Source organism: Phascolarctos cinereus, unplaced genomic scaffold (assembly GCF_003287225.1).
Source record: "Phascolarctos cinereus isolate Bilbo 61053 unplaced genomic scaffold, phaCin_HiC Scaffold_7;HRSCAF=346, whole genome shotgun sequence".
Lineage (NCBI taxonomy): Eukaryota > Metazoa > Chordata > Mammalia > Diprotodontia > Phascolarctidae > Phascolarctos > Phascolarctos cinereus.
In genome coordinates this window covers 68,065,856-68,091,793 of record NW_027556180.1, presented here as the reverse complement: position 1 = coordinate 68,091,793, position 25,938 = coordinate 68,065,856, and the positions used below count along the sequence as shown (strand labels likewise).

The following is a 25,938-nucleotide window of genomic DNA, read 5'->3' as shown; positions in this document are numbered from 1 at the left end:
AGTAGGGCTATGATACTTCTTGGAAGTCCTACTTTCCAAAGAATTAAATCAAGTCCCTTGACTCAATAGAGGACTAGTTCTCTGTCTGTAAGATATCTCTACCTGGTCAAAGACAGAGTGATGAGAACAATTCAGCATCCTGAGATGCCAAGCCCTAGAGACTGGGCTGAATCCATGGAGCTGAGCTGTCTTCTTGGCTTTCATATACCCCTCAGGCACAGAATCCCAACAGGAATCCCTTGTCCCCTCATCTTTCCCCAACATCCTCTATTTGCCTTGGCCACAAAAGAGAAGGGGTGTTGCCTGTTCTCTCTGCAGTTGGCACAGTGACTCAGCTTCCCCTTTAGGGAGTGGGAGTCAGGGAGAGGAATCTGTTTCTCTGCCCAGTCCACTCCTCTCTGAAATTTCCATGGCTCCTAGTCAGCTGAGGGATCTGGCCTAATGCCGAATCTTGCTTCAAGACTCCTCAGACCACCTCTGGACTTTAGATCCACCTTAAAAATAGTTACAATAAAGATCTGCAACCAGTGGGTGCCTCAGGAAGGTGTCAAGAGGAAGAAGAATCACAACGCCCTACACAAAGTTAACCATGGTCCAGAGGAAAGAGCACGGGTTTTGGAATCAGCAGGCCTTGGTGTAGATACTGCTTGTGCTACTAACTCACTGTGTGAGGTTGGGCAAATTACATCTCTCTTTGGGGTCTCAGTTTCTTCCACTGTAAAAGGAGGAGAGTTGGACTAAATGACCACCTCTCTGAGGTCCCTTCCAGAGATCTGATTCTATAAATGGTCAAGCAAGCATTCATGTGGCAATTCTTCCTTATGCTGCCTTAAATTATGGCAATTTATCTTTACCAAAAAATTTCTCCCCATGGCCCTGACATTCCACTTTTTTCCTCCTTCCTCCAGGGAAATACATCCTTCCTCTGATGGAATCTGGGAATTGGGATGATATGGGATGAATGCTGATCTAGACAATCTAGCCTGCTCTGAGTTCCAGCCTTACCCAAGAGACAGCCCAAGCTAGACAGTGTAGACCAGAGGTTTTTAACACTCATTTGTGTCATGGACCCCTTTGGCAATCTAGTAAAGCCTATGGATCCCTCCTCAGAATACCACTGGTTACCTACATTCATAACTGAAGGAAATGCTACATTTCATGAAAACAAAGATGCATTTTTTTCTCATCCAAGTTCATAGACCCCCTGAAATAATCTCTCCATAGACTGTGGAGCCCAGGTTAAGAGCCCCTAACCTAGAGGGTTAGGGGTAGAAGTTGACATTCTGAGTTGTCTTGTGAGCTTTGACAATTTCCTAGCCCTAACTCCAATTAGAAAGAAAAACCTGAACCAATCTCTTCCTTACCAGCTCCCACTTCTGTCCCAAATTGCTGAAATAAGCCTCCCAAGCCCATGAGCAGAAGTCTGGAGATGGGGAACGCTGCACTGCACCATGTAAAAGAACAGGATGCTATTTCACCACAGCCCAACCAGAATGCCTTGCAAGGGGTCACCCTTGCTCCCCTCCTCCAAGCAGGTCAACTCAAGAGGAATGAGAATAAGGGGAAAATTGATGAAGACAGTCCTGGTCCCTTAGGTTCTTACCTGCAACCCTGTGGGCCACCAATCCCTCTAGATTCAAGGGCTCTTCCTCAGGGGTCCGGGATGGATCTGAACCAGTCTCCTTTGGGGGGAGCTGAGGCTGAGTTGTGAGGCCAGGGAGAGTTGCCGGAGGTTGGCGAGGTCCTGGAGGGCTTGAGGAAGCTGGGAAAGCAGAAGAAGAGGAAGAGACTGGACTTCTGGACTGATAACTCTGGCTGGGTGCAGCTGAAGATATCTGGTAATCATAGGGAGAGTAAGGTCTCCCAGGTGAGACAGACTCCAGGGAGGTGCGGGCAGCTGGTTCAGATGTTCCCTGGAGATGTCCCCTCGGGATGTAGCCAGATCTTGACTGGGCCAGAGGCTGGGACTGAAGGGAGAGACCAGGAGGAGGCTGGGAGGCAAGGGGAGAAGCCCCTGGCCAGGCTCCAGGGACACTCTGTGACTTGTGCAAGGGGGAGGTGGATGAGGCAGGGTCCAGGTCAAGCATTAGCATATTGAGTGCTTCGATAGACTGCTCAATCTCCTTCTGGGAGGCTGCCCTGGGGAACTCAGGGAGGCCAGAGGCTGAAGCCTCCACCTGAGGCTGGGGGCTGGGCCTGCTGGGTATGTGACTCTCTAGGCGGGCTCTCTCCTGCTGGCGTGGAGGTGGGCGAGGCTGCTGCTGCTGCTGCTGCTGCTGCTGCCAGGAATTCAGTCCCCGTTGTACCGCATCTCGACTGCTCCCACTACGGGCTGGGGCTTGGGGCAGTTGAGGCTCAGTTTCTGCAAATGACTGAGAGCGGAACATCATCCCATTGGCATCACAACCATAGTGAGGATTGCTCATCGACTGCTGCCATCCCAGGTGTGGGCCTTCTCGTTGGTACCCAGAGAGGCCCTCTTGGGCTGAGAACGAGGGTCGCATGGGGGCCCCATGGACCGTCTGAGTGAGGGGAGCCCGGGCATGGGTTTCATAGAGATAGCTGCTGCCATTAACCATCGGCTCTGCTGGGTATGGCTTGTCCAGGCCATTGGTCAGTGGAGACATAGCCTCGGGGTAGCCCCCCTCGCTGGTGTTGGTGACCCCATCCAGGGAGGACAGAGTGCCCAGGCTGCCTACACTGTGCCCATCCTGGTTGGGCAGTTCATCATCCAGAATGTCTGTCTCCCGCTCAGATGTCAGGGTCCCACCATTGACATGGACCTGGGCGGGGACAACATGGCGTCCAGAAGAGGGGGCAGCAGGTCCCCCATGCTGGCGGGACATATGGTGTCGAGTGTGGTACATGGGCTCGTGCTTCTCCCGCTCCAAGCCAAAACCGCTCAGCAGCCTTTCCAGCTCACGCTTCTCCTCAGGGCTCAGGGATACAGGAGCATTAGAAGGACCACCTGGCTCATCAGTCTTGTCAGTCTTGGTGGAGGCAGTGGAATTCCCTGAATCGCTACTCACTGACAGGGTGTGCTCCACGTGGTTGGGGGTGGCTGAGAGAGTGGGGCGGATAGCGTTGACCGCACCTGTGCTGCCGTGCAGAGAATCCTTCTTCTTCACTTTGGCGTAGAGACTCCCATCCAGTGGACCTTGGGTGTGTCCCACCACCTCTGTGTAGAAACAAGGAGAAGAGAGATAGAGCAGATCAATGAGTGTGTGTGTGTGAGTGTGTGTATGTGTGTGTGTTTTCTATTTCATCACCCCTTAGGAGAACGGAGCTAAGAGCTCTCTCATTAGCTAACTCATATCATGGCTGTGAAACCTTTCAACTTACTGCCATGAGATGGAGTTGGAGGTGGAGATAGTGGGGAGGAGAAGGGGAGAAGTGGCATCTCCCAAGCCTTCTTCAAAAACTCCTGACATCAAAGCAGCCTCAAGCAGAGCTCAAGTAATCAATCAGCTGTCTAAATGGGCAATTCCAAGCACGCAGATTCCTTCTGCCCTTCTCCTAGTTACTCCCTGAACACCTGCTACCTGAAATGCCTTTGCCTGGCAACAGAGGCTTTTATTTCACAGTTAGAAATAAGGCTTGAAATGCAAAAATACAAAGAGGAGGTTATATAGTAAACTTAAATTCACACTAAGAGACAAGCAACTGATATAAGAACCTTTCATTGAAAGTACATTTTATGTGCACATGTGCATACATGACAGAGAGAGAGAAGGGAGGGAAAGAGAGAGAGGGAGAGGGAGAGAGAGAGAGAGGGAGAGAGAGAGAGAGAGAGAGAGAGAGAGAGAGAGAGAGAGAGAGAGAGAGAGAGAGAGAGAGAGAGATAATGAGAATGGAAGGCAAAAGAGGAGAGGGCAGGGGAGGAAAGGAAAATCATTCAGGCAAAAAGAAAATTCTGTTCATCCTATAAAAGGGGTCCAACCCATCAATTTCTGCCTTTCCCAATGCTTCTTCCACAGCCCCCTTCTATTTCTCAGCCTCCTTAGCTACTCCTGTTCTTCATCTCTCAAAGAGCACCAGCAAATCCACTCAAAACTGATGCACAGAGACACATGGAAAATGGGAAGACAAAAAAATTGAGGAAAAGCCACAGTCTCTGTGATCTACTGCCTGAGTCCATCAGGTCCACATTAAAGGCCATCCAAAACCCTAGGTCAACTTTAGTCCTCCCCCCAGCCTTTCCAAAGGTCTTTTGGATCTAAGCTTAGTTTAGACTGGACAGCTCCCAGGGTAGGGGGCACAGACCAGTCAGAATCATGAGGACCCTGTAAGGCCTCTGGAGTTGGGGGTAAAAGAAATGAGTGGGCCTGGATGGGTGAAGGCCTAACAGCTCTGAGGAAGATAGATCAAAGGAAGCATAAAATGCTCAGAGCAGCCGCACTTCTGGGATGACGACCTAGGGAGGGGATGAGCTCAGCACTCAGGGCTGGTGGCTGCTCTAAGGGGCCTGGGGTGGCTCCGGGACTGCTCCCAGATTTGCTCAGAATCTACATTCCCAGGAGCAACACTTTCTCTGGAAGGAAAAAGTGAGTTCTGAGGGGCTTGGGGCCAGCCCTCTGACTCAGGGACCAAGAACTTTCCCCGCCCAGAGGAACTTGGTGACTTCACACTCTACAGTCCCCAACCCTGCCCCCCACCATTTCCCTTTCTCCCTCTCTTACACACGCACACACTCTATTCCCCCTCTTACACGTCCACCCTAGGCCCCCAGCTGGCAAAAGAAGAAAGGGTTCTTGCTATACCCCAACCCAGACACCAGGCAGTTTGTCTTTCTGTCCGTTTGTCTCTCTTTGTCTTTCTCTCCCCCCCTCTCTCTCTCTGTCTCTTTCTCTTCTACTCCCTACTTCTCCCCCCTCCATCTCTCTGTCCCACTCTGTTCCTCTGTCTCAGTCTCTCTATCGCTCTTTGTCTCTCTTTGTCTGTCTCTCCCTCCTTTCTTTCTTCTTTTCCCTTCATACTTTCTCTCCATCTCTTATCTAGACTCTTCTCTGCACACCCCCCCCGTCTCTCTGTCTGTGCCTTGCTCTGTCTCCCCCTCCCTCTTTCTCTCTGTCCTTCTCTGGGTCTTATCTTTTTCACACACACACACACACACACACCAACACACACACACACACACAATTCAGACACAAAGACATACAGAGACACTCAACCTAACAATAAGAAACATTCCAGTACATCTCTACATACAAGCAGCAAACACCCAAACACACATATGTAAAACCCAAATGCACAAACATATATGTATGCATGCCCAGGCATGGATACACACTCCCTATACGAATTATCTAAAGAGGCACCATGACGCTGTGGAAAGAATACTAGCCTGACAGTTAAAAGGACCTGAGTTTCCAAATCCTGGGTCTACCACTTACTCTCAGTGTGACCTTGTGAACAAGTATCTTCCCTTCTCTGGGCCCAAATTTTTTCATCTTTGAAATAAGAGGACTTGACTAGATGATGTTGGGGGCTCCCTCTGGCTGGCTCTAGATCTGTGAGCCTATGGGTACAGGAAGTTCTCTCAAAGACAGGGACAGATGTGAATCCTAGTGGGGACAGCCACCAACAGCCGATCAGAAACCCTCAAACACAGAGACTGCTGTGATCTAGCCCCGAGAGAACTGGAAATACAAATGTGCTCATCCCAGAACACAGACCAACCAACAGGTCACAAATAAACACACATACACACACACACACACACACACACACACACACACACACACACACAGCCAAAACCAAGTGATCAGGCAACCACAAAACAGAAACATCCCAACATACACGCACACACAAGATGCCACAAGCCAACCAAAGTGTATCACTAGAGATAATACACAGTACAGTGAAACAGGGCTCTGAGGCTAACCAGTCTGAGACACACACAGCCACCCACACACAAAAGCGCGTGCACAAGCAAACTCTCAGCGTGCATGGGAACCTTCTGTCTCTCTCCCTTGATCACACCCGACAACGCAGCCTTTCCCCCAAAAGACTGATCTCAGAGAGCCCACCTCCTTGACCTCCTCCCCCCTCTGCCCCAGGGTCCATATCCAACATCCCACTCTCTCTGAAGTTTTCCTAACCTCCACTGCTCTGAGGAACCTCCCAGCAACCAGTCAGTCAATGAAATCAACAAATACTCATTGAGTGCCTACTATGTGCCAGGCACTGTGCCCCAGCCCCCAAACCACCACAGGCCAGCTCCATGAACAAGTCCAGGGCCTGAAAGGCATTTCCCAACCAAGGTCATGGAGTATCTAGATATAAACAGGCTAAGAGATGCTCTCAGCCTTTCTGAGGCCGAATTACGGGTCACCTTGGAATTAAAGTCTACAATGATGTCCGGAGCACTTACAGTGTAAAGCATATTGTAGAGGTATGGAGGGCTACGACAGTCTGTGCCAGCAGACGATCTCACACCTGGAAAGAGTGCTGTCTCTGAAGGCAGTGGTTCAAATCCCTCCTCTGATACTTGCTACTTACGTGACCTTGGCAAATCACTTCACCTCTCTTGGCCTCAATTTCCTCAGTGAAGGGGTTAGACTAGATGGACCCTGATGTCCCTTCCATCTCTGGAGCTATGATCCTGTGGCCCTATCTGAGCCCAAATCTGCCTCTCTGTAACTTCCATGCACTACTCCTAGTTCTTCATCCTCCTGCCTCACCAAGCAGAATAGGCTTCATCTCTCTCCATGTGAAATCCCTCAAATACCTAAAGATATCTATCACAGTCACTTACACACACACACACACACACACACACACACACACACACACGTCTTCTCTTCCCCAGGCTAAATATCTCTAGTTCCTTGTGTGACCCCTTACCATCTAGTAACCTCCTCTGGAAGCTGTCCACAGCTTACAATCTAGTTACCAGGATAAGACGCGTGACAAAGTGTCTATAGTACCAAGCAGAATATAGGGAGGTATAAGGGGAAAGATGATTTTCTTCATAGAGGAATTCAGACATTCATGAAAGGGGCGGTTTTTGGTCTGGGACTCAAAGAGGGAGTAGAAATCGTCTGAGCCAGCTGTTCAGACCTTCTATAGGCCTTGTCAACCCAAGAGGCAACAGGGTATAATGGAAAGAACATTGTTTCTGGAGTCAAAGGATCTAGATTCAAATTCCACCAGTGAGGATTCCTACTGTATGACACTGGACAAGTCATACAACCTCTGTGGGTCTTTGTTTCAGATCTATAAGGTAAGGGGAGGAAATGGCCTCTACTGAACCTTCTGGTTCCATATTGATGATTTTGTCATCCCTAATATATTCTAATATCAAAATCTTTAGTAACCAAGAAGAGAAAGGCTAGGATGTTGCCCAAAGCAAGAGAGAGCTCATTTACTCAACCCAGATTAGACAGCCCACAAAACAGAACCCAGGGGCACTATGTTTCTGGCTTATTTGTCAAAGAGCATAGAAGGAGGAGTCCCCAAGTACTCCTTACTGAAGTGAATAAATACAGAAGGCACCGTTCCCTTTCTTCTGCTCCACTTATTAGTACTGGAAATGATGTTGTTCAAGACTACAAGTGATCCAAATGGGTGGGGAATGAGCCAGGACTCATGGGCTGGCTACCTTGAAAAGTTGTTGTTCTGGCTCCATCATCCACACAGCAAGCTACCCAGTGGTGTTTTTTTCTCCTGTAGCTTGTCCTCCTTTTCAAAGACAAGCCTCGTCACATACGTGACACTGGGGTGGGGAAGTGTGGTGTCCAAACCTCTTCCCCATAAATAAGTGATTCTGAAGGGAAGTTCCCTTTTAAATCTTATGATTCTATAAAGTTAGAACCAATTAGTATCTGAAATAATCTGAGAATCTTCCTTCTTTCTGGAAAATTAGTTATTCTTAAGGAGTGGGGGTATAGAATCATATATATCATAGGTCTCACAGACCCAAGATTCCTTCTCAACTCAGGAGTCCCTTCCTTCACTGCCTAGTAAATCATCATCCATAGTCATGGTTCCTACTTTATCAAAAAAATTGACCATTATGAACTCCCTCTTCAATTTAAAACCCCTTGACATCACCCCACACACACATTATCTCCTCTTTCTCAGTCTCTGATAATTAAGTGGCCCTTTTCCTTGCCAACAACCTATCTACATGTGAGAGAATCCCAACCCATCCCATCCTATCCCACCTTCTCCGGCAGATTGTATCCTCAGTCATTACCTTTCTTTCTATAATCTTCAATTTCTCTCTACCTACTGGTTTATTCCCTACTCATGCCTAAACCATGCTCAGGGATGATTGTGTCACCTTCCCTTCACATATACAGTCAATAAACTTCAGTGGCTCCTGGATCAAAGATTTAGAGGCAGCATGGACCTTGGAAGGCATAGAGTCCAACCCCCTCATTTTGTAGACAAAGAAACTGAGGCAAAGAGAGGTTAGGTGACTTGCCTAAGGTAACTAAAAAGGGCATTAAAGCCCTTCACAACTTAACTCCATTTTACCCTTCCAATGTTCTTCCTCTTGACTCCCCTCCACACCCTCCATGATCCAGCCAAACTATCCTTCTCTCTATTTTTCACACAGGACACTCCCTCTTCCATGTCTTTGCACCATGTAGAATTCACTCCCTTCTCACTTTTGTCTCACTGAATCCTTCTCTTCCTTCAAAGAGCACCTGAAGCATGAATTCTCCCCAGTTGCTAACGCCAGGCTCTCCTTCCTTCCCCAACCACCTTGTCTTTAACTACTTTGAATTCATTCTCCTCCTATTCATCCTGTCTATAGCTTTATGGTAGAAATGCTTGTCATCTCCCAGAACATACGCCCTACGCCTGGCACATAGTAGGGCCTTAATAAATGCTTCTCGATTAATCCAGTCTCTGGCTTGAACCTTTGTCACTTCTTGTGATTCCCAATGATCATTGTCCCAAAGTTCCCAAAATCTACCTCCCCACAATTTCTACCCAGAGCTCCTTCCTAATTTTACCCTACTGACTTAGACAAAGTCTAGGGCCTCTCTTCAAATACTTGTGACAGTTATCACATCTCCTCTATCTTCTCTCTTTAAAAAAAAAAGTTTTATTGATGTCTTTGGTTTTAATGTCAGTCACTCACGAATATTCTCCCACCTTTCCCTCCACTCAGGGACCCTTCCCTTATAACAAAGAAAAAGGGGACCTGACTTTTATACACAATCATACACCTACAGTCTCTACCACCTCTCCAAGGAAAGAAGTGAGGTATATATCCTCATCTCTTCTCCCTGGGTCCAGCTTAGCTAGGATGCAAGTCTGCTCTGTTCCAGTTTTCTCAAGCATATCCCATAAGATGAGGTTTCTAAAACCCTTAACATCCTGGTCACTGTCCTCTGGACAAATCTAGATTGTCAATGCCCTTCTCAGAAAACTCACTCAACTCCAAGTACTTCATCCAATAGTTCCTAATGGGGGAAATGATTAATTTAGACTCCTATTTTATTTAGACTCCAGTTTATTTCTAATTCATATTATTCAGTTGAGCTTGATTCCATAGGGGCAGTGATGATTACTGTTGTACTTGTCTACTGATATATATTTAGTCAATCTAGTGTATCTACTTGCTAAACCAGTGCCTGATGAGTAAAGGCCCAGTGTGGCAAGGGATGACTCTATGGTATGGAAAGTCCCCCAGCTATTTTTGAACTGTACCTCCACCCTTGTCATCCCTTTGCTAGGGAAACAGCCCTATGGCACTTGGCCAACTGGTCCTATGAGTACTTGACCAACAGCTGACCTTCTCAGGACCTGCCTGTGAATCTATTCCCCCATCTTGCCTGACATGAGGCCAATGAAGGACTATCAACTCTGCCCATATTTAGATTTCTTATCAGCTAATCTGTCGCAAGCATGAGCTGAAGAGTTTCCTGGAAGGCAAGATATAGGTCTATCAACCAATGAGACTACATATTTTACTTTGCCTCTTCTGCATCATCTGGGTATCATGCACTATAAAACTAAGGCTTTAAGAAAAGGGGTGTCTCAAATTGTGAGGAAGATCTGAGGTCCACTTCATTTGTGGGGGCCATGGATCCTTTACTAAAGTGCTATTGGCTCAGAGCTCTGCCTCACTTTCTCTTATTGTAGATTGGACAATCTTGGACCCCACACTGACAAATTTCTTTTTGGTTATTTAGGCAACAGAGTTGAGAATGTGACTTCAGAGATACAATCTCTCAGTGAGAGATAGCCTAGTGGTCCACAAAGCATCAGACCATCATCACATGGTCTCCATTTTGCCATCCCTTCTGATTTCTTAAACTCTCTATAGGAAGTGAACTACAGGAAAAGGAGGTGGGAGGGATAGTCCCATAACACAGCAGTGCTGTCTTATTCTCATCTCCCACTTGTCACCTAAGGAATCTGAACAACTTGACACAGACAATCTATCCCTCTCCTTTCCCTTCCTTCCACCAGAGCTAAGGCCAGTCTATCTGTAAGATCTACAGTCCCACCCAACTCTTTCCATTAGAGATGAAAGGAGCACAGTCTCATCCTTGCATCCCACCCCTTCCACCACAGCCACATTAACAGCTATTTGCTACAACCACAAGAAGCCGGAACAACATACTGGCCTTACATTTATTAAAACATGAAGGGAGAACAGAGGAGAGAGGATAAGAGAAAGTGATGAAGAGGGAGAAAGACATGTGAGGGGAAAAGAAGAGGGAGAGAAAAATATAGAAGAAAAAGAGGGAGAAAAAGAAAATGGAAGAACCTGAATTAACCCACAAGCAGATGAATCTTGGAATCATTCACTGTGCTAATGGCAGACACAGTCCCTGGTAAGGAATGCTGGGGTAAAGACAAGTACCTGGCACATAGTAAGCTTTACAAATATACTTGCTAGCTAACTGATTGATGGAATTCAGAAGAAAACAGCCCAAGAGCACAATAAGTAGATACGAGTTCCATGGGGGTAGGACTCTTTCATGGGGACAGGACTCTTTCCTGTTTTGTCTTTGTAATCACAGCACTGGGCACAGTGCCAAGCATGGAGTAGGATCTTAATAAAGGCTTTGAATTGAACTGAATGAGACAGCAATCTATAGGGGAAAGGGTGGAAGAGTCAGAATAAGTAGCTTGGACCAAGGACCTCAATAACTGTATTCCCGACTTGTAACCAGCTAGTAGGAGCAGCCTGAGCCTCTGGCTAACCATGATGAGTGCAGTATTTTCTCCTGCAAAATAGTCCCCCTTTTGCTTCACTTCCTAACTCTCAATAATGAATTCTCGACATTAAACATTTACAGGTTGCAGTGTTGTATCCCCTGCCTCCAGCCAGACAGCCCAGACAGATGGGGGGTTGGGAGGAGGGTTTCTACTATTCTGAGATATTTTATCTCCACAGGGTACCAAGTGATGTCCCTTCTTCCACCTGTCTGCATGTCTTCTCTTTGCCTCCATGTCACTATCTCTCCCTGTTTCTCCCACACAAGGACAATATAATTATCAGAAACAGGGACTTGGACCTGACTTGTTCAGTGGTGTAGTGAATTCTGGCATGAGGAAACTCTCCCTACCAATGAAGGTCAGCAGTTCCTCTGTAATGGACAGGGTCCCGAGAGGTCAGCGATTTGCTCAGGGTCACACAGCCAATATGTGTTTCAGCCATACCTCCTCTTAGATGGCTAAATCAAAAGGAGAAAGTCAGAAAGAGTAACATAGGGAGAGAACTCTAGCTAAGCAGATTAGCTAGCCAATGTCACACAGACCTAGGGGAGAATAAACAGCACTGGACAAAATGTCTCAGAGATGTGAGTTATCACCAGAAAGAGGATTTTAATTGGGGTTTACTCATCATCAAATCAGAATTCTAGGGTTAGCAGAGCCTTCCAGAGCCACACAGTCTCTTCCCACTGCCCCAGGCAGTATAGCTCATTGCTCAGTCCAGACTGGCCAGAGACTCTCACCCTGTTGAGGGATCTCCAAGAAGGCTGGAGGCTCCAAAGCCTATGCAGTCACCACACCAGTTCCTATGCCAGCTACACTTTTGTACTATTACTGATGAGGAAAACCAAGGCTCTGTCCTTCACAGAGAGCTCAGCCGCACCACAGATGCTTGTCCAATAGCACTGACACGGAGGTGAAATGTTCCTTTGAGATGAAATATCCAAGAAAATCTCTAGCTGATTTAATGTGCTAGCTGACCCACCAAGGCTCCCTTCCATCAGGCATGGAGAGCACCAGAATCACAAGTGTCACTCCAGAATGGCCAAGAACCAAAATACATCAACCTTAGAGATTATGAATCAATTCAACAAATATGTATTGGGTCTACTTTGAGCAAGGCCTTACACTAGCAGTGGAGGTACAAAAGCCAAGGTCACATCGATAGTAAATAGTAGTCAGGATTTGAACCCATGTCCTCTAATTACAAAAACAGTTCTCCATCCACTCCACGACCATTATAACTGACAAGTATGCCCTAATCAATACCTATGGATAGGTCCCAGAATGAATAATTGTGGGAGATGTAGAATCTCTTCTCTTGATGATCTCTCAGCCCCAAAGAGACCCCTGTCAGTGTAGGCAGGCCAGTTTTATTTATTGAATGATTTATTAGGTTCTTAGTATTGGGTCCTCCATGATTTAAAAAAAAAAAACTCCTCTGGGTAAAAATCCAACAGAACAACAATTCATTAAAATACATTAGAGCCGGGGGATGGCCAACTGATCTATGGCAAAATCAATTCAATGCTGATATGAAAGGGCACCTGCCCTGCCAGCAGATAGTCCAAAGGCCAGCTGGGCACCCAACAGACAGGAAGTTCAAGAGTCAGGAAGTCAGCTGTGGAATGTGCCCTGGCCCCTGGAAATAGAGTCTGGGAGTTGTGAGCAGAAGGAGCATTATGGAAAGAGCCCTGAGCTGAGAGTCAAGACACCTGGCGTCTAGCCTGCAATCTGCCAGTAAGTCACCTCTCTGAGACTCAATTTTCCCTCTGCAAAGTAAAAAGCTGGGCTAAGAGGTTCTAGCTCAGACATTCTTTGGATCCAAAGTGATTTATGAAATACAGACAAAAAAAATAAATAACATGACTGAGGAGACATATGGGAGTAATACAAGAAGAAAGGCCACCTCAACTGGAGCAGAAGCCTAAACAACTCAGGGCCCAGTGGCTCACAGACGGGACCCTGAATTACATTTGTATGCAACAAAGACAACAAATGCAGAATTCACTTTCAGACCATTCAAATCCCTTTGGATACTGTACATCTAGATATAAAAAAGTGTAGTTTAATGTAGTCAAAGGACCTGGGTTCAAATCTTGTCTCCATGACTTACTATTTGTGTGACCTTGGACAAGCCCATTTTAATCTCTCTGGGCCTCAGCTGCTTCACTCATAAAATGAATGGGTTGGACTCAACAATCTATACGGTTTCTTGAAATTCTAAATCTATGTTCCTGCGATCCCTAGGTGGAAGGTTGACCAAGGTCTGCCCTAGGCACCCTTTTGTCTAGCCATCCACACAGAGAAATAGGTGACAAGGATTCTCATAAGAGAAGAATTTTCACTTCTGCAAGGGAGACCGACAGGAAAGACACTGCCACCTACTCCCCACCACACCTACTCTCCAAACAGCCAGTCATCCATCATCTGAGACCCTTGAGAACAGCAATGTGGCTCATGGGAAGAGGACAACTTCAAACTTCAGTGAGAAGAAAAGAGCACATTCTCTCTCAAGTGAGGAAGCTAACCCAAGCCTGAGACCACACCCTTCCTGACGCTGCCTTTGCCAGTCAACACAGAGATGAAGAAATTTCACCAGCCAGGGCGGGCATACTCCAAAGATGCCAAGCCACTGGCTGGGCTTTCTAGAAGTTGCCAGAATCCATGCTCCCTCCCATTGCACCCACTTGAAAAGCAGACAAAGTACCATACAGGCCACCAGACAATTATCCAATTGTTTCATACTAATAGCTAGCATTTATATAGCACCTACTATGTGCCAGGCATGGCCCTTTACAAATATCACCTCATTTGATCCTCACAACAACTCTGAGAGATAGGTGCTATTATCATCCCCATTTTATAGTTGAGGAAACTGAGCCAACACAGACTGGCAGAAGGTCACACAGCTAGTAAGTGTCTGAGGCTGGATTTGAACTCAGGTCTTCTGACTCTGGGCTCAGTGCTCTATCCACTGAGCCACCCAGCTACCCAACTTCAGCTGCACTGAGAGATATAGCTTCCTGGAATAAGGAGGTGATAATCCCTCTGGCCTCTGTCTTACAGTAGTGTGTTCAGTTCTGAGTGCCATAATTTAGGAAGTGTCATAATTTAGCAATAATTTAGTGTGTTCAGTTCTTAGTGCCATAATGTTGTTAAACCAGGAAGCATTCAGAGTAACACATACAGGATGGTGAAGGACCATGAGCTCTTATTATGTAAGGATTGGCTGTTAAAGAGAATGGGAATGTTTAGCCTATAGAAAACAGGGGAGACAGGACAGCTGTATTCAAGAAGTGAAGGGCCACTGTACATAAGAAGGGATTGCATTGTTCTATTTGGGCCCAGAGGACAGAACCAGGAGCCCAGGGTGGAGGCGAGGCACATTTAGGCTTAACATCAGGAAATCCTTCCAAAGAATTAGATCTATTCAGAAGTCGAAAGCACCTTCTCAGGAAATAGTGGCTTCTCCTTCATGAGAGATCTTCGAGAGGAAGATGGATGGCTGCTTGTCAGTCAGGGCCAATCGTACCTATCCCAGACCTTGGTGACAGCAGCAAGTAATTCCTCCCAGCTCCCCACCAGCTTTGGGGTTTTGATGGCTCTATGATACATGTATGGGCACACCTTCCACACCAATGCTGATTAAAGCCCTCCTCCTGCCTTCCCACCCTGGGTGATCCTTAGTCAAGCCTCTCCATTCATCCATCCTTCATAAAGGATCCACCTTTAAGAAGAGGAGTTTTTGCCTCAGACACATAACACTTACTAGCTGTGTGACCCTGGGCAAGTCACTCAACTCCGATTGCTCACACAAAAAAAAAGAAGAAGAGGAGGAGTTTTCTACTGAGTCTTCAATTTAACAGACACAAGAGAAAAAATACTTCACTTAACACCGTCTAATACAATTCATCTTGTTGTTCAAGTCGTGTCCAATTCTTCACAGCCCCATTTGGGGTTTTCTTGACAGGGATACCGGAGTGGTTTGTCATTTACTTCTCCAGCTCATTTTAGGGATGAGGAAACCAAGGCAAACAGAGTTAAGTGACTTGCCCAGGGTCACACAGCTACTAAGTGTCTAAGGCCACATCTGAACTTGGGTCTTCCTGACTCCAGGCTGAGCACTGTACCTGTGCCAAAAAATCCCTGCTACGACACACTTGAGAAGTGGCCATCCAAGCTCCAGTGAGGGCTAGCCCACTGAAAAACCTCACTGCACTTTTGGATAGCTCTAATAGGTAGGAAATTATTTCCTGAAGCCATAGGATGCAGCCTAAACAGCCCTAGGTTTGAAGTCAGAAGCCCTGGGTACATATCCCAGCTCTGGTATTTCCTACTGGGAGACCCTGAGCAAGTCACTTCTCCCAGTTCTCAGTTTACCCCCCCCCAAAATGAGGGGGATAGATAAGATAACCACTAGCGTTTCCCTTCCAGCTCTAGAGTTTGGGCACAATGGCTAATTAGAAAATGAGAAGATTGAACCAGACAGCCCCTTCAAGCTTTGAATTCTATGATTCTATGAGATCAAGAATCAGCTAACAGCACCCATTGGTCCATGGAATCAAAAGTTTCCAAACAGGCCCACAAGGAGAAGTTTGGATATTTAGCAGGCCTGGACAATGGTGCAGAAGGTTTCCACCCATCACACGGAAAAGACTTTCCCCCAGCTGTCACCTGAGCAGACAGGAAATCAGGAATTTAAGGTGGATCCCCAAATCTCTCCACAGAGACATTTTTCATTTTTCCTCTCTAAGAAAGTAATTAGAGAGGCAGCCACAGACTGGGAAGTTGAGATCAAGAGAAGGGATTCTTCTTACTCGCTGTGTGATCCTGGGCAAGTCACTTAACCCCGATTGCCTCAAAAAAAAAAAAAAGGATTCCTCCATAGTGCTAGGTATACAGAAGTCATTTAATAAAAACTTATGGATCAGAGGTTCTTAGCCTTTTGTGTCATACACCCCTTCCCAGAATGTTTTTGAATGCATAAAATATATAGGATGATAAAGGAAAAGCAACTGTATTGAAGTCATGCAATTTTTTAAATGGCCTCCAAATTACAACTCCTGTTGTAAACTGAAGGATGGATTCTTGAGTCAGGGTCTAACTATGATCTTTCCCATCAGCCCATCCTCACTTCTACCCTCATCTTGCCAAAATTATCCAACATGGGTACTGCTTCTGGGAAACCACCCAGTTCATCCCAATACCTGAAGTCCCATCATTTCTCAGGACAGTTCGGCCCTACTGAATAACCCTGAGAAAGAGAGACCAGACACGGAAATGGGGAGAGATATTTGAACTTGAGGGAGATGCCAAAGAGGAATGGAGATGAAGATGGAGAACATTTACAGTCCTGAATGAATTTCTGACCATGATAAGGCCTCTCTACCTCCCTAAAGCTCCCAGTGTCTGTGTGAAATGGAGCAGGTCTTGGGTCAGTTCTTAACTATAACATCTCTTTACCCCAAAATCAAAGTCCTTGTCTTCTGCTCTTGGCTATTCCCTCCCCACCCCCTCAATGAGGAAAAAATGAAACACCCTTTGTGAATCATCATGCAAAACACTTGGGAGGGCCTATGAGGGAGCTTTTGGGGAACAGACAGGAGCTTCTTCGAGGATCAGTACTCGTTGAACTGAATTTAACAGAGTGGGGAGGGGGGTGAGGAAAGAGGCATGGATTTCAAGTCACAAGAACTAGGTGCAAGTCTCCATTGAATAATTTACTAGCTGCAAAGCCCTGAGTAAATCATTTATACTTTCTGAGCCTCAGTTCTTCATCTGTTGAGATGGGGTTAATAATACCTGCTTATGAAGGTTGAGGGAAGGTCAAATGAGGTAAGGGATATGTGACTACTTCGTAAACTATCAGACCTGTTATACAAATTAAAGGTATGATTATGCCAATCTAGTGACCCAGAAAACTCTCCATTTCTGACAATGTCTCAGTTCCCCTTGTGACTGATGGGGCATCCAAGGGTGTAAGGCCGTGAATGAGATGACCTCTCAAGGTCTCTTCTCTCCTGAGGAGTTCAAGAGGGGGGAAAAGATAAACCCCTATTTGTCTTTTCTCACTGCTGATTAGAAAGTGGGAGGAGAAGATCCAACTAAGTCTCCAGCAGACACTTGACAGCTGTTGACACCCTTGTCTGGGCTTTGCATGAGTAGCTGTGTCAGACATAAAGCCTGAGCTTTTCCCTCCACCTTGGCATTGTAACGACCTTTGTTGATTTGTCAGAGGTGGGTGACGGGCTCCTCCCATTTTGGAGAATATGCTGAATTAGCTCTCTGTCAACAGAACCAGGCTCTATGGTGGAAGCTGAGGGCCGGGGGTGGATGCTAAGGCAGGCAGAAGAGCAGACAAGAAGAAAAGCCAGGAGGGAGATCAGCTAAGCCATGATCTTGAGTAATATCAGGCCAGGAGAATAAGAGAAACCTGGAAATGAATAGATCAGATAGTTCTGGGCACCCTCTTTCTGGCTCCAGCTACTCACAAAGCATCCATGAGAAGGGCTTGGGGGTCTCCCAGAGCTAAGGTCTTTTTTAACCAATCTTCAAAGCAGAGATGGATGGAGACACTGGCAGATGTTTTTGGGGACAGGGACAGTCACAAGCAGAGAGAACCTAAAAGATCCAGCATCAACGAAGGAATAACTAGGAAGGGGAAACTGGAACTGTGTTTCAGGGTGCTGAAATGTAGGGAGCACTTACAGCACCTGTACTCCTCCTGCAGCACAGAAATAACTGAATTTAGCACCTAGCTGGCAAGAATGATTAATTAAAACAGGAAGCTACCTAACAGCATGATCCCTTTCCTAGCCATGGACAAGAAAACAGCTCCCAGCTGAGGAAGGTTACCCAGGTCTTTGGACCTGAAGCTCTTTCCACTATAGTGTACTGCTTCTCATGGTGATCATTTCTAGCATTTGTCCCTAGAAGGAGGTTCTTCCCAGAGCTCTTCCCGGAGCCTACCTTACTTATCATCACATTATTCCCCCGTGGAGATGGAGGATAACGGGACATCAAAATGAGATCACCAGATGCTGCTACTTGTGTGACCTTGGTCAAGTCCCTTTGCTTTTTCAGGCTTCAATGTCCTCAAGTGTACAAAAATGAGGTTGAACTAGGTCATCACTAAGGTTCCTTCTAGGTCTAAATCCTGTGATGCCATGAAAAGAGCCCTGAGGAATAAAGGGACCTGCCTGAGGTCACACAATGAGGGAGCTTTAGGGAAAGGAGAAAAATTCAGTTCTCCTAGGTCCCAGGCCAATCCATTACTCCCCAAAGCAGACAGCTATGAACAGCACTTTGGCCCCTGGCACTCTCTCACCCCCACCCCCGCCCTCTGGATATCCGGGCACCCAGATATGACAGTCAACACGGTTGAGATGGTAAAAATAACTCTTAAACCCACAGTGATCTACTCTGCCCTGTTCTGCCTCTCCAACCAGCCCTGGGACACTGGGGCCAGGAAAGCCTATGATTTCTTAGCCAAATGACAGGCAACATTAAAGCACATGGATGAGAACCCAGGAGACCTTGAGAGAAGGAGGTCCATAGTTAACTGTGGAATCTTTTAAAAAGGAAAAAAAAAGCAGTCTCAAGACTTCTCCCTTCCCACTCTGATATTCTCTGATTTTACACAGACGGGCCTCATGCTAAAGAAACAAACAACACAATGGAATCCAGCAGTATTTTTTAAGGTGACAAACCCACTGGAAAGACCACTGGAGAACTCTCAAATAACACCAACCTCCGTTACGGTTCTGCGCCCCCAGCAATGTCCCTCACCGCTATCCTCTGGTCACCCCACCCCCACCCACTCCCTGGAGCTACAGAAGTGTCTCAGACACACTGCCCCCCACTCAGCCCAGCCCAGCTCCCCACCTGGCATCTCTGCCAGTAAATCATTTCCCACCAACCATCTCTCTTTCATCTTCTGGCAACACGGAGCCCCAGGGCTGGGGACATCCAGGAGAGAAACAAGGTCATCTAGTTCCAAAGGGAACTGACAGCAGCCAGGAAAGAAGAAAGGGAGTGCCCAGTCTGTGATCTGAGCTCCTGGAGAGATCCAAGGAGCAATGAAGTCTACCTCTCTCAGCCTCTCCAAAACTCCTTTCCTTCCAGATCCCCCCCCCAAAAAAAATCCAGCAGAACCATCTTTCCAAGTGCACAGTGATTATCTATCTGAATACAACACAAACAGAGCCCCTCAGCTACCAGTGCTGAGGACTAAAACTTACCCCCCTGTGTAGAGAGAAGAAAGACGTGAAAAAGAATCAGTTCAATTTAATCTTGGCACCTTTGCCTGAAGTTTCCAATAATTCCTACAAGTATGCAGCCCCACGGGCTGTCTGTCTCCTCCAATGACTCTCTCTCCCGGCTGTCAAGGGCCAAGAGAGTGCCCGCCTGCCGCTGGGGCACCCTCTCTCACTCTGTTCTTGCTCCCTCTCTCGTTCTGGCTTGTAGGAAGCAAGTGGGATAAAAAAACTCTGTCTGTAATTTCAGCCAGCTGGATCCCTAGGGTTTCACTTATCATCCTGTAGCTATGCGATTCCTGATGACATCACAGCAGCTTCCCAGCCCTCAACCCCAGGAGCAAGGAGGAGCTGTGGCCATGGGGAGCTGTCACACTGAAGGGAAGCAATAAGAGCCAGGGAGAGACAGAGGCAGAGGGAGAGAGAGTAGCAGAGGGAGAGAGAGTGGGAGAGAAAGAGAGAGAGGAGAGAGAGACAGAGAGAGAGAGAGAGAGAGAGAGAGAGAGAGAGAGAGAGAGAGGCAGAGACAGAGACAGAGAGAGACAGAGACAGAGAGAGAGAAAGAGAGACAGAGAGAGAGACAGAGAGAGACAGAGAGAAAAGAGAGACAGAGACAGAGACAGAAGAGACAATAGAGCCAGAGAGCGAGAGACAGAGGTACAGAGAGAGAAAGAGAGACAGAGACAGAGAGAGAATGGAAATCAGAGACAGAAATACCAGGAACAACCCACAGAACCTGACATGAAGGGACAAGGAAAGAGACAGGAAAAACTGAGACAAGACTGGTAAGACACAGGTCTTTTCTCAAACAGAGAAAGATCTGGAGTCACCAAGGCAAAGATGGAAAAGACAGAGACATAAAGACAAAAAGACAGGGAAGGATGCGGAGAGACTGAGACAGGGACAGGGAAGACCTAGAAAGATGAAGACAGGGATGGAGAAGATACAGAAATAAAGAAACAGAGAAACAGGAGAAGAGAGAGAAAGTCTGAGACAGGGAAAGATCAAGCAGGGGACCAAGGAAAGAACAGGCAGAAAGTGGAGGGAGATGCAAGGCAAGAGAAATAAAAAGGATGAGAGTTCACAAGAGGGTGCCGAGATTTATTTTCCCCCAATTTTTCCACTTTTTTCCATCTCAGCAAACGAAATGCAGAACAGATGACACCAATTTTCCAACTGCTGAACAATAAGGTGGAAGGTTTTTTTTCTCTCTCTACCCCACTCCAACTCTTCAGTCCCTTAGCCTCCCCTCTCTCCACCCCCAAGCATGGTCTGAGAGCCAGACATCTCTTTGGCTTAGGAAAGGTAAAAATAATTCCCACAAACTCCTGGAATCCTAGATCCCAATACCAGATAATCTCCACCACTGGCACCTTCTCCTAGGACCCTCTCCCAGAGCTGTGATATGATACCTCAAACCAGAACACTTGGGGTTTATGAGAAACTGAGGACAGGGTGGGGAGGGGCAGAAAAAGGGTTACCAGCAGCTCTGAAGTGAAGAAGACTGGGGATGATAAGCAGCTTAGGCAATCCATGGCTTTAGATTCTGGCCTAAAAACCTTGAAAATTCCTTGAGGGTCCTCCATTTGTGGAATTTAGCCAAGTACATAGCTAGTACCATTGATATGCCATACCAACGAATTATAGTTAACAAAATTCTTATCACATTCATGAGAAACATGAGCAATAGAAATGAACAGCTTTTATTGTGTGACAACATCGTGCTAGGTAAGACGCTGACCACTCCTGACACACTCCCACCCACACCCACATCCCCACATGCGCACGCACACACACACACATGCACACACACACACACCACACACATCAGGACAGAACTCATATAATGCATCCCAAATATTGGAAGTTCACCTAGATCTCCCATCAGGTATCCTGATGAGTCCAGAATGATAGCATTCAGAGGCAACGCCCTCATATTACAGATGAGAAAACTGAGGCCTACAAAGGTTAAATGATTTGCCTAGGGTCATACAGGCAGAAAGTGGCAGAGGCAGGAGGATAGAGGTTGCCCATGAATCCTCTGAGGAAAGGACACAGAGAGTAAGGAGATGAGTACAGTAGGATCCAGAAATCAAAACCGTTTCTAGCCAGCTCTTCACTCCTTCCCTATACCCCTTCCTCCTAATCAAATCCTGGGCTAGTTTTCCAATTAGTTGCTGCTACTACTGTAGAACTACGTGGAGTGAAGCAAATTTGGGTACTAGTCCTAGCCAAAGGGTTTGGGACACATCTTAAACTTTAGTAGTGACCCACAGAGGAAGCCACAACAGAAGAAGAACTTGGGAGACCCATACTACCCTCCCTTCCTCCTACTTATCCTCCCAATTACCAAGACATGCTGTCTGACCCTTTGTTACTGCTGAATACTCTCTTCCTTGATACTCTCTTTTCTCTAGGTTTTCAGGACCTAGGTTTTCCTCCTCCCTATATGACTGCTGCTTCTCTGTCTCGCTTACTAGCTTCTCCTCCCAATCACATCCTTAAACTGTCGATATGTCTTAGGATTCTGTCCTGCGTCCTCTTCTCTTCTCCCTGTATACTACTTCATTTGGTGATCTCATCAGCTCCCAAGCATTTAATGATCATCTTTATACCGATGATTCTCAAATCTACCTTTCCAGCCCCGATCTCTCAGCTGACCTCCAATCTCACATCTCCAGCTGCCTTGTAGACATCTCAAATTGGCTGTCCAGTAGACTTCTTAAACACAACAGGTCCAAAACAGAACTCATTATCTTTCCCCCTTCCCTGTTATTGTAAAGGGCAACACCACCTTCCCAGTCCCTTAGGCTCACAACCCAGCAGTCATCCTGGACCCCTTACTCTTTCTCACTCTCATATCCAAGCTGTTGCCATGGCCTGTCGATTTCACCTTTGCATCATCCCTCCAATACATCCCCTTCTTTCTTCTTAATCTACTATTACTCTGGTACAAGCCCTCATCCCCTCACACCTAGATTACTGCAATAGCTGCTGCCTCAGACCTCTCCCTACTCCAATCCACTCTTCATTCAGCCACTAAAAGCGATTTTCCTAAAATGCAAGTTGGATCACATCAACTCTACTACTCAATAAACTCTAGTATCTCTCGTTTGCCTCCAGGAGCAAATAACAAAATGCTCTATTTGGCATTCAAAGCTTTTCATAAACTAAGGCCTCCTACCTTCTATTGCTCTAATAAGACACTCCATCCCTCAAGCTCCAGGCATTTTCTCTAGCTGTCCTCAATGCCTGGAATGCTCCTCCTTCTCTGTTCTAACTACTGTCCTTCCTGACTTCCTTTAAGTCCCAACTAAACCCCCTCCTTCTACAGGAAGCCTTCTCCAACATCTCTTAATTGCAGTACTTTCTCTCTTCTACTCATTCCCAATTTATCCTGTACATAGCTAGCTTTGTATATATTTGTTTGCAGGTTGTCTCCCCCATCAGATTGTAAGCTCCTTGAGGTCAGCGACTGTCTTTTGCTTCTTTTTGTATCCCCAGTGTTTAGCACAATGCCTGGCACAGAATAAAGCTTAATAAATGTTTATTGAATTTATTGAATTAAATTGAATATAAATATATATAAAGTCAATTATTGAGATGCAAAGTATTATTGAGATGAGGATGGAAATCAAAAAAGGACTCTCATAGCAGATGAAACTTAAGCTGAGCCTTTATAACCTGGCCCCTTCCTACATTTCAAATTTTCTTACATCTCTTCCACCCCCACCCCATACACACACACACACACACACACACACACACACACACACACACACACTCCCACATGCTCTTTGAACCAATGACTTTGGCCTCCCTTCACAAAACCCTCCATTATCCCAGCTCCAGGCATTTCCACTATCTATCCCCCATGCCTGGAATTCTCTCTCTCTTCATCTCAACCTCCTTAGCCTCCCTGGCTTCCTTCAAATTCAGCTAAAATCCCACCTTCTGTAAGAAACCCTTCCCAGTCCTCTTTAATCTTAGTGACTTACTCAATTTATTCTGTTCTGGCCAGAAACCCTGAGGGTCTTCCTTTTCCAGAATGATTTTTTATGAAGGCAAACTAGGCCATCTTTTACCTCTATTCTTACCTAGCCTTTAATTACTGAATGGGCATTGTCTCAGACAAACTGAGACCTGGGAAAAACCTTAGCTTAAAAAAGCCAAGGTCTCCCACTGCATCAGGGCCATCACCAGTCATCCTGATCCACGCCTTGCCACTGGACTCCGAAGACTGGAGGCTAGAGAGTGGGGCTGATGACTTCACACAGCCCTGCCTTACTCAAATCCGATTCACTTGCAAGTCAAGACATCACCCTCCTGATGTCATTGGTCCTCTTTGAGAATGAAGGACAAAGAACAAACAACAGTCTGGCATGTATCTTATTTGTAACATATTGGTTTTCCCATTAGACTGTGAACTCCTTGAGAGCCAGGATTATTTTGTGCCTTCCTGTGTATCCCTAGTGCTTAGCATGTACCTGATACATAGTAGAAACTTAATAAATTCTAATTGCTAGCCTTGAAAGGAGGGAGGCGTTCAGAGAAGCAGAGGTGAAGAAGGAGTGGGGTATGTCAATACCTTTCTAGACCTCACTTTCCTCATCAGTAAAATAAATCTGGACAAGAAAACCACTAGGATCCTTTTCTGCACCAAATCTATGATACTCAGTCCTCCGAGACTCAGTTTTCTCAATTGTAAAGTAGGGAATAATGCTTATAAAACCTACCACACATGGTTAGTGGGAAGAAATTGCTTTATAAATCTTAAATCACTATGGAAATGTGAGTAGTTGGGGGCAAGGGGAGAAGACATTTCTATTTTCCACCATTTGTAGGTCTAATTAATTTGTGTGAATTCTGACATATGCCCTTCCCCCTCTCTCCACCAAACCCTTATCTTCAAAACACTGTTCAAGATCGGACATTCTGTATTATGATAGACTAAAACCACCCAGCTCTTATCACTTGTCACCCTAGCAGCTGTGCCCTTGCCATTCCACTTCTCCCATCACCCCTCCTCTCTTCTCCTCCTCAACTTTAATTCTTTCCACAGCATTGAGTAGACTGTCTGCTTCTATCATTCTCTAACTTTGATTGGCCATGGTCATTTCTTCTATGCTTCTGATGCTTAGATTTACAAGCACAGTGCTGGATACTCAGAATGGCCTGACCCATCTACCCCCATTAAACCATAAGATCTGAGTATAGGACGTCACCATCATTTTCTCACTTGTTGGACTTGCAGGACACAATCCTTTACTCAGTAGTCACCCACGTGGGATGAGTAACCAGAGATTCCCAGTGCTGTGCTAAACCTCATTATTATTGTCAACAATAATCATAAAAATGACCAAGCATCCACCCATTTCTGTACCAGTATTCAACACCAAGGACTTGAGAGCAAATAAGGGAGGAACAAAACTTAATGGTGTTCACCTTTAGAGTATGCAAGGAATATGGGTAGAAAAGGAATGCCTACAATGATAGGTGAACAGCTGGGCCCTGAAAGCTATGTGACTGGATAGAATTATATGGTTATTTAACAGGCTTTGTGAGGCAGATCCAATTCTGGCACTAGGTATTATGGGAATGGAGGCTGTTAATAGGAGACTCAGGGCAGAGGGTCTGAATATGCAGAAGGAAGAACTGAAAGCTTTGAACCATAGCAATTTTTCCAAGAAAGTCAGTGTGTTAAGGCTAAGTTGCAGCTCCAATGGGTTCATGTGGTAATGGAACTGAGCTGTGTTTTGGTGCCTCCTCCCCACCCAGAAATGTGGGAATGCCAGTGTGGAGAAGCCATGATAAGCAGCCTGATCAGATTTTATGATGCACTGCACATCTTCACGTTGAGTTTCTGAGCTCCCTGTACTTGTGCAAAAGAAGAGCTTTCGTCTGGAGTAGACAACAACATGGTGGTAAGGGGCAATGATGACTATAGAGGACAGCTCTGTAGACGTGATACAGAAGTGATACAAATGAAGGGCAACCATATAGCATTGTCATGGGCATCACCAACAGAGAGATGAGAGCTGGCACCATGGAAGTGGATGAGACCTCCAAATTCAGGAACAAAAAGACTAAGGCCTGAGCCTGGGGAAATGCAGTTAGAAAAAGGAAGGAGGAAAAAACCAAGAGAAGGGGCCTTTGGATGGGAAAGGGGAAAACTGAGAGTCCAGCACTGGAAAGCCAAGAACAGGGAGAGAGTTTCAAAAAGGAAGAGGTTGTCAACAGTGTTCAAAGCTACAGGGAGGCCAGGGATGATGAGGATTGGATGTAGAAGTTTCTTTAGACAGAAATAAAGGTCTTTCCTTGGACTGCCTCCCTCCTCTCCAGACCAACCCACAAGAACGGAGAAGACTCAAATGGGTAAAAATGGGGACTAGTAAAGAGGGAAATGGTTTTAAGAACTGGGCCCCTATTTTGGTACCCACATACTACCCACAGCCAGTCCCCTCCAGACCACTCGACTTCCTCCTCACAAGGA

The 25,938-nt window shown here is 46.2% G+C and overlaps 1 protein-coding gene across 1 annotated transcript in view; it reads right to left on the bottom strand.

Annotated features, from left to right (window-relative positions):
- Positions 1-25,938, bottom strand: part of TNS1 (tensin 1) — a 326,151-nt gene that overhangs the window by 64,168 nt on the left and 236,045 nt on the right. The window contains 1 exon segment of the mRNA XM_021002764.2: positions 1,604-3,178. Coding sequence (XP_020858423.1) covers positions 1,604-3,178 — 1,575 coding nt within the window.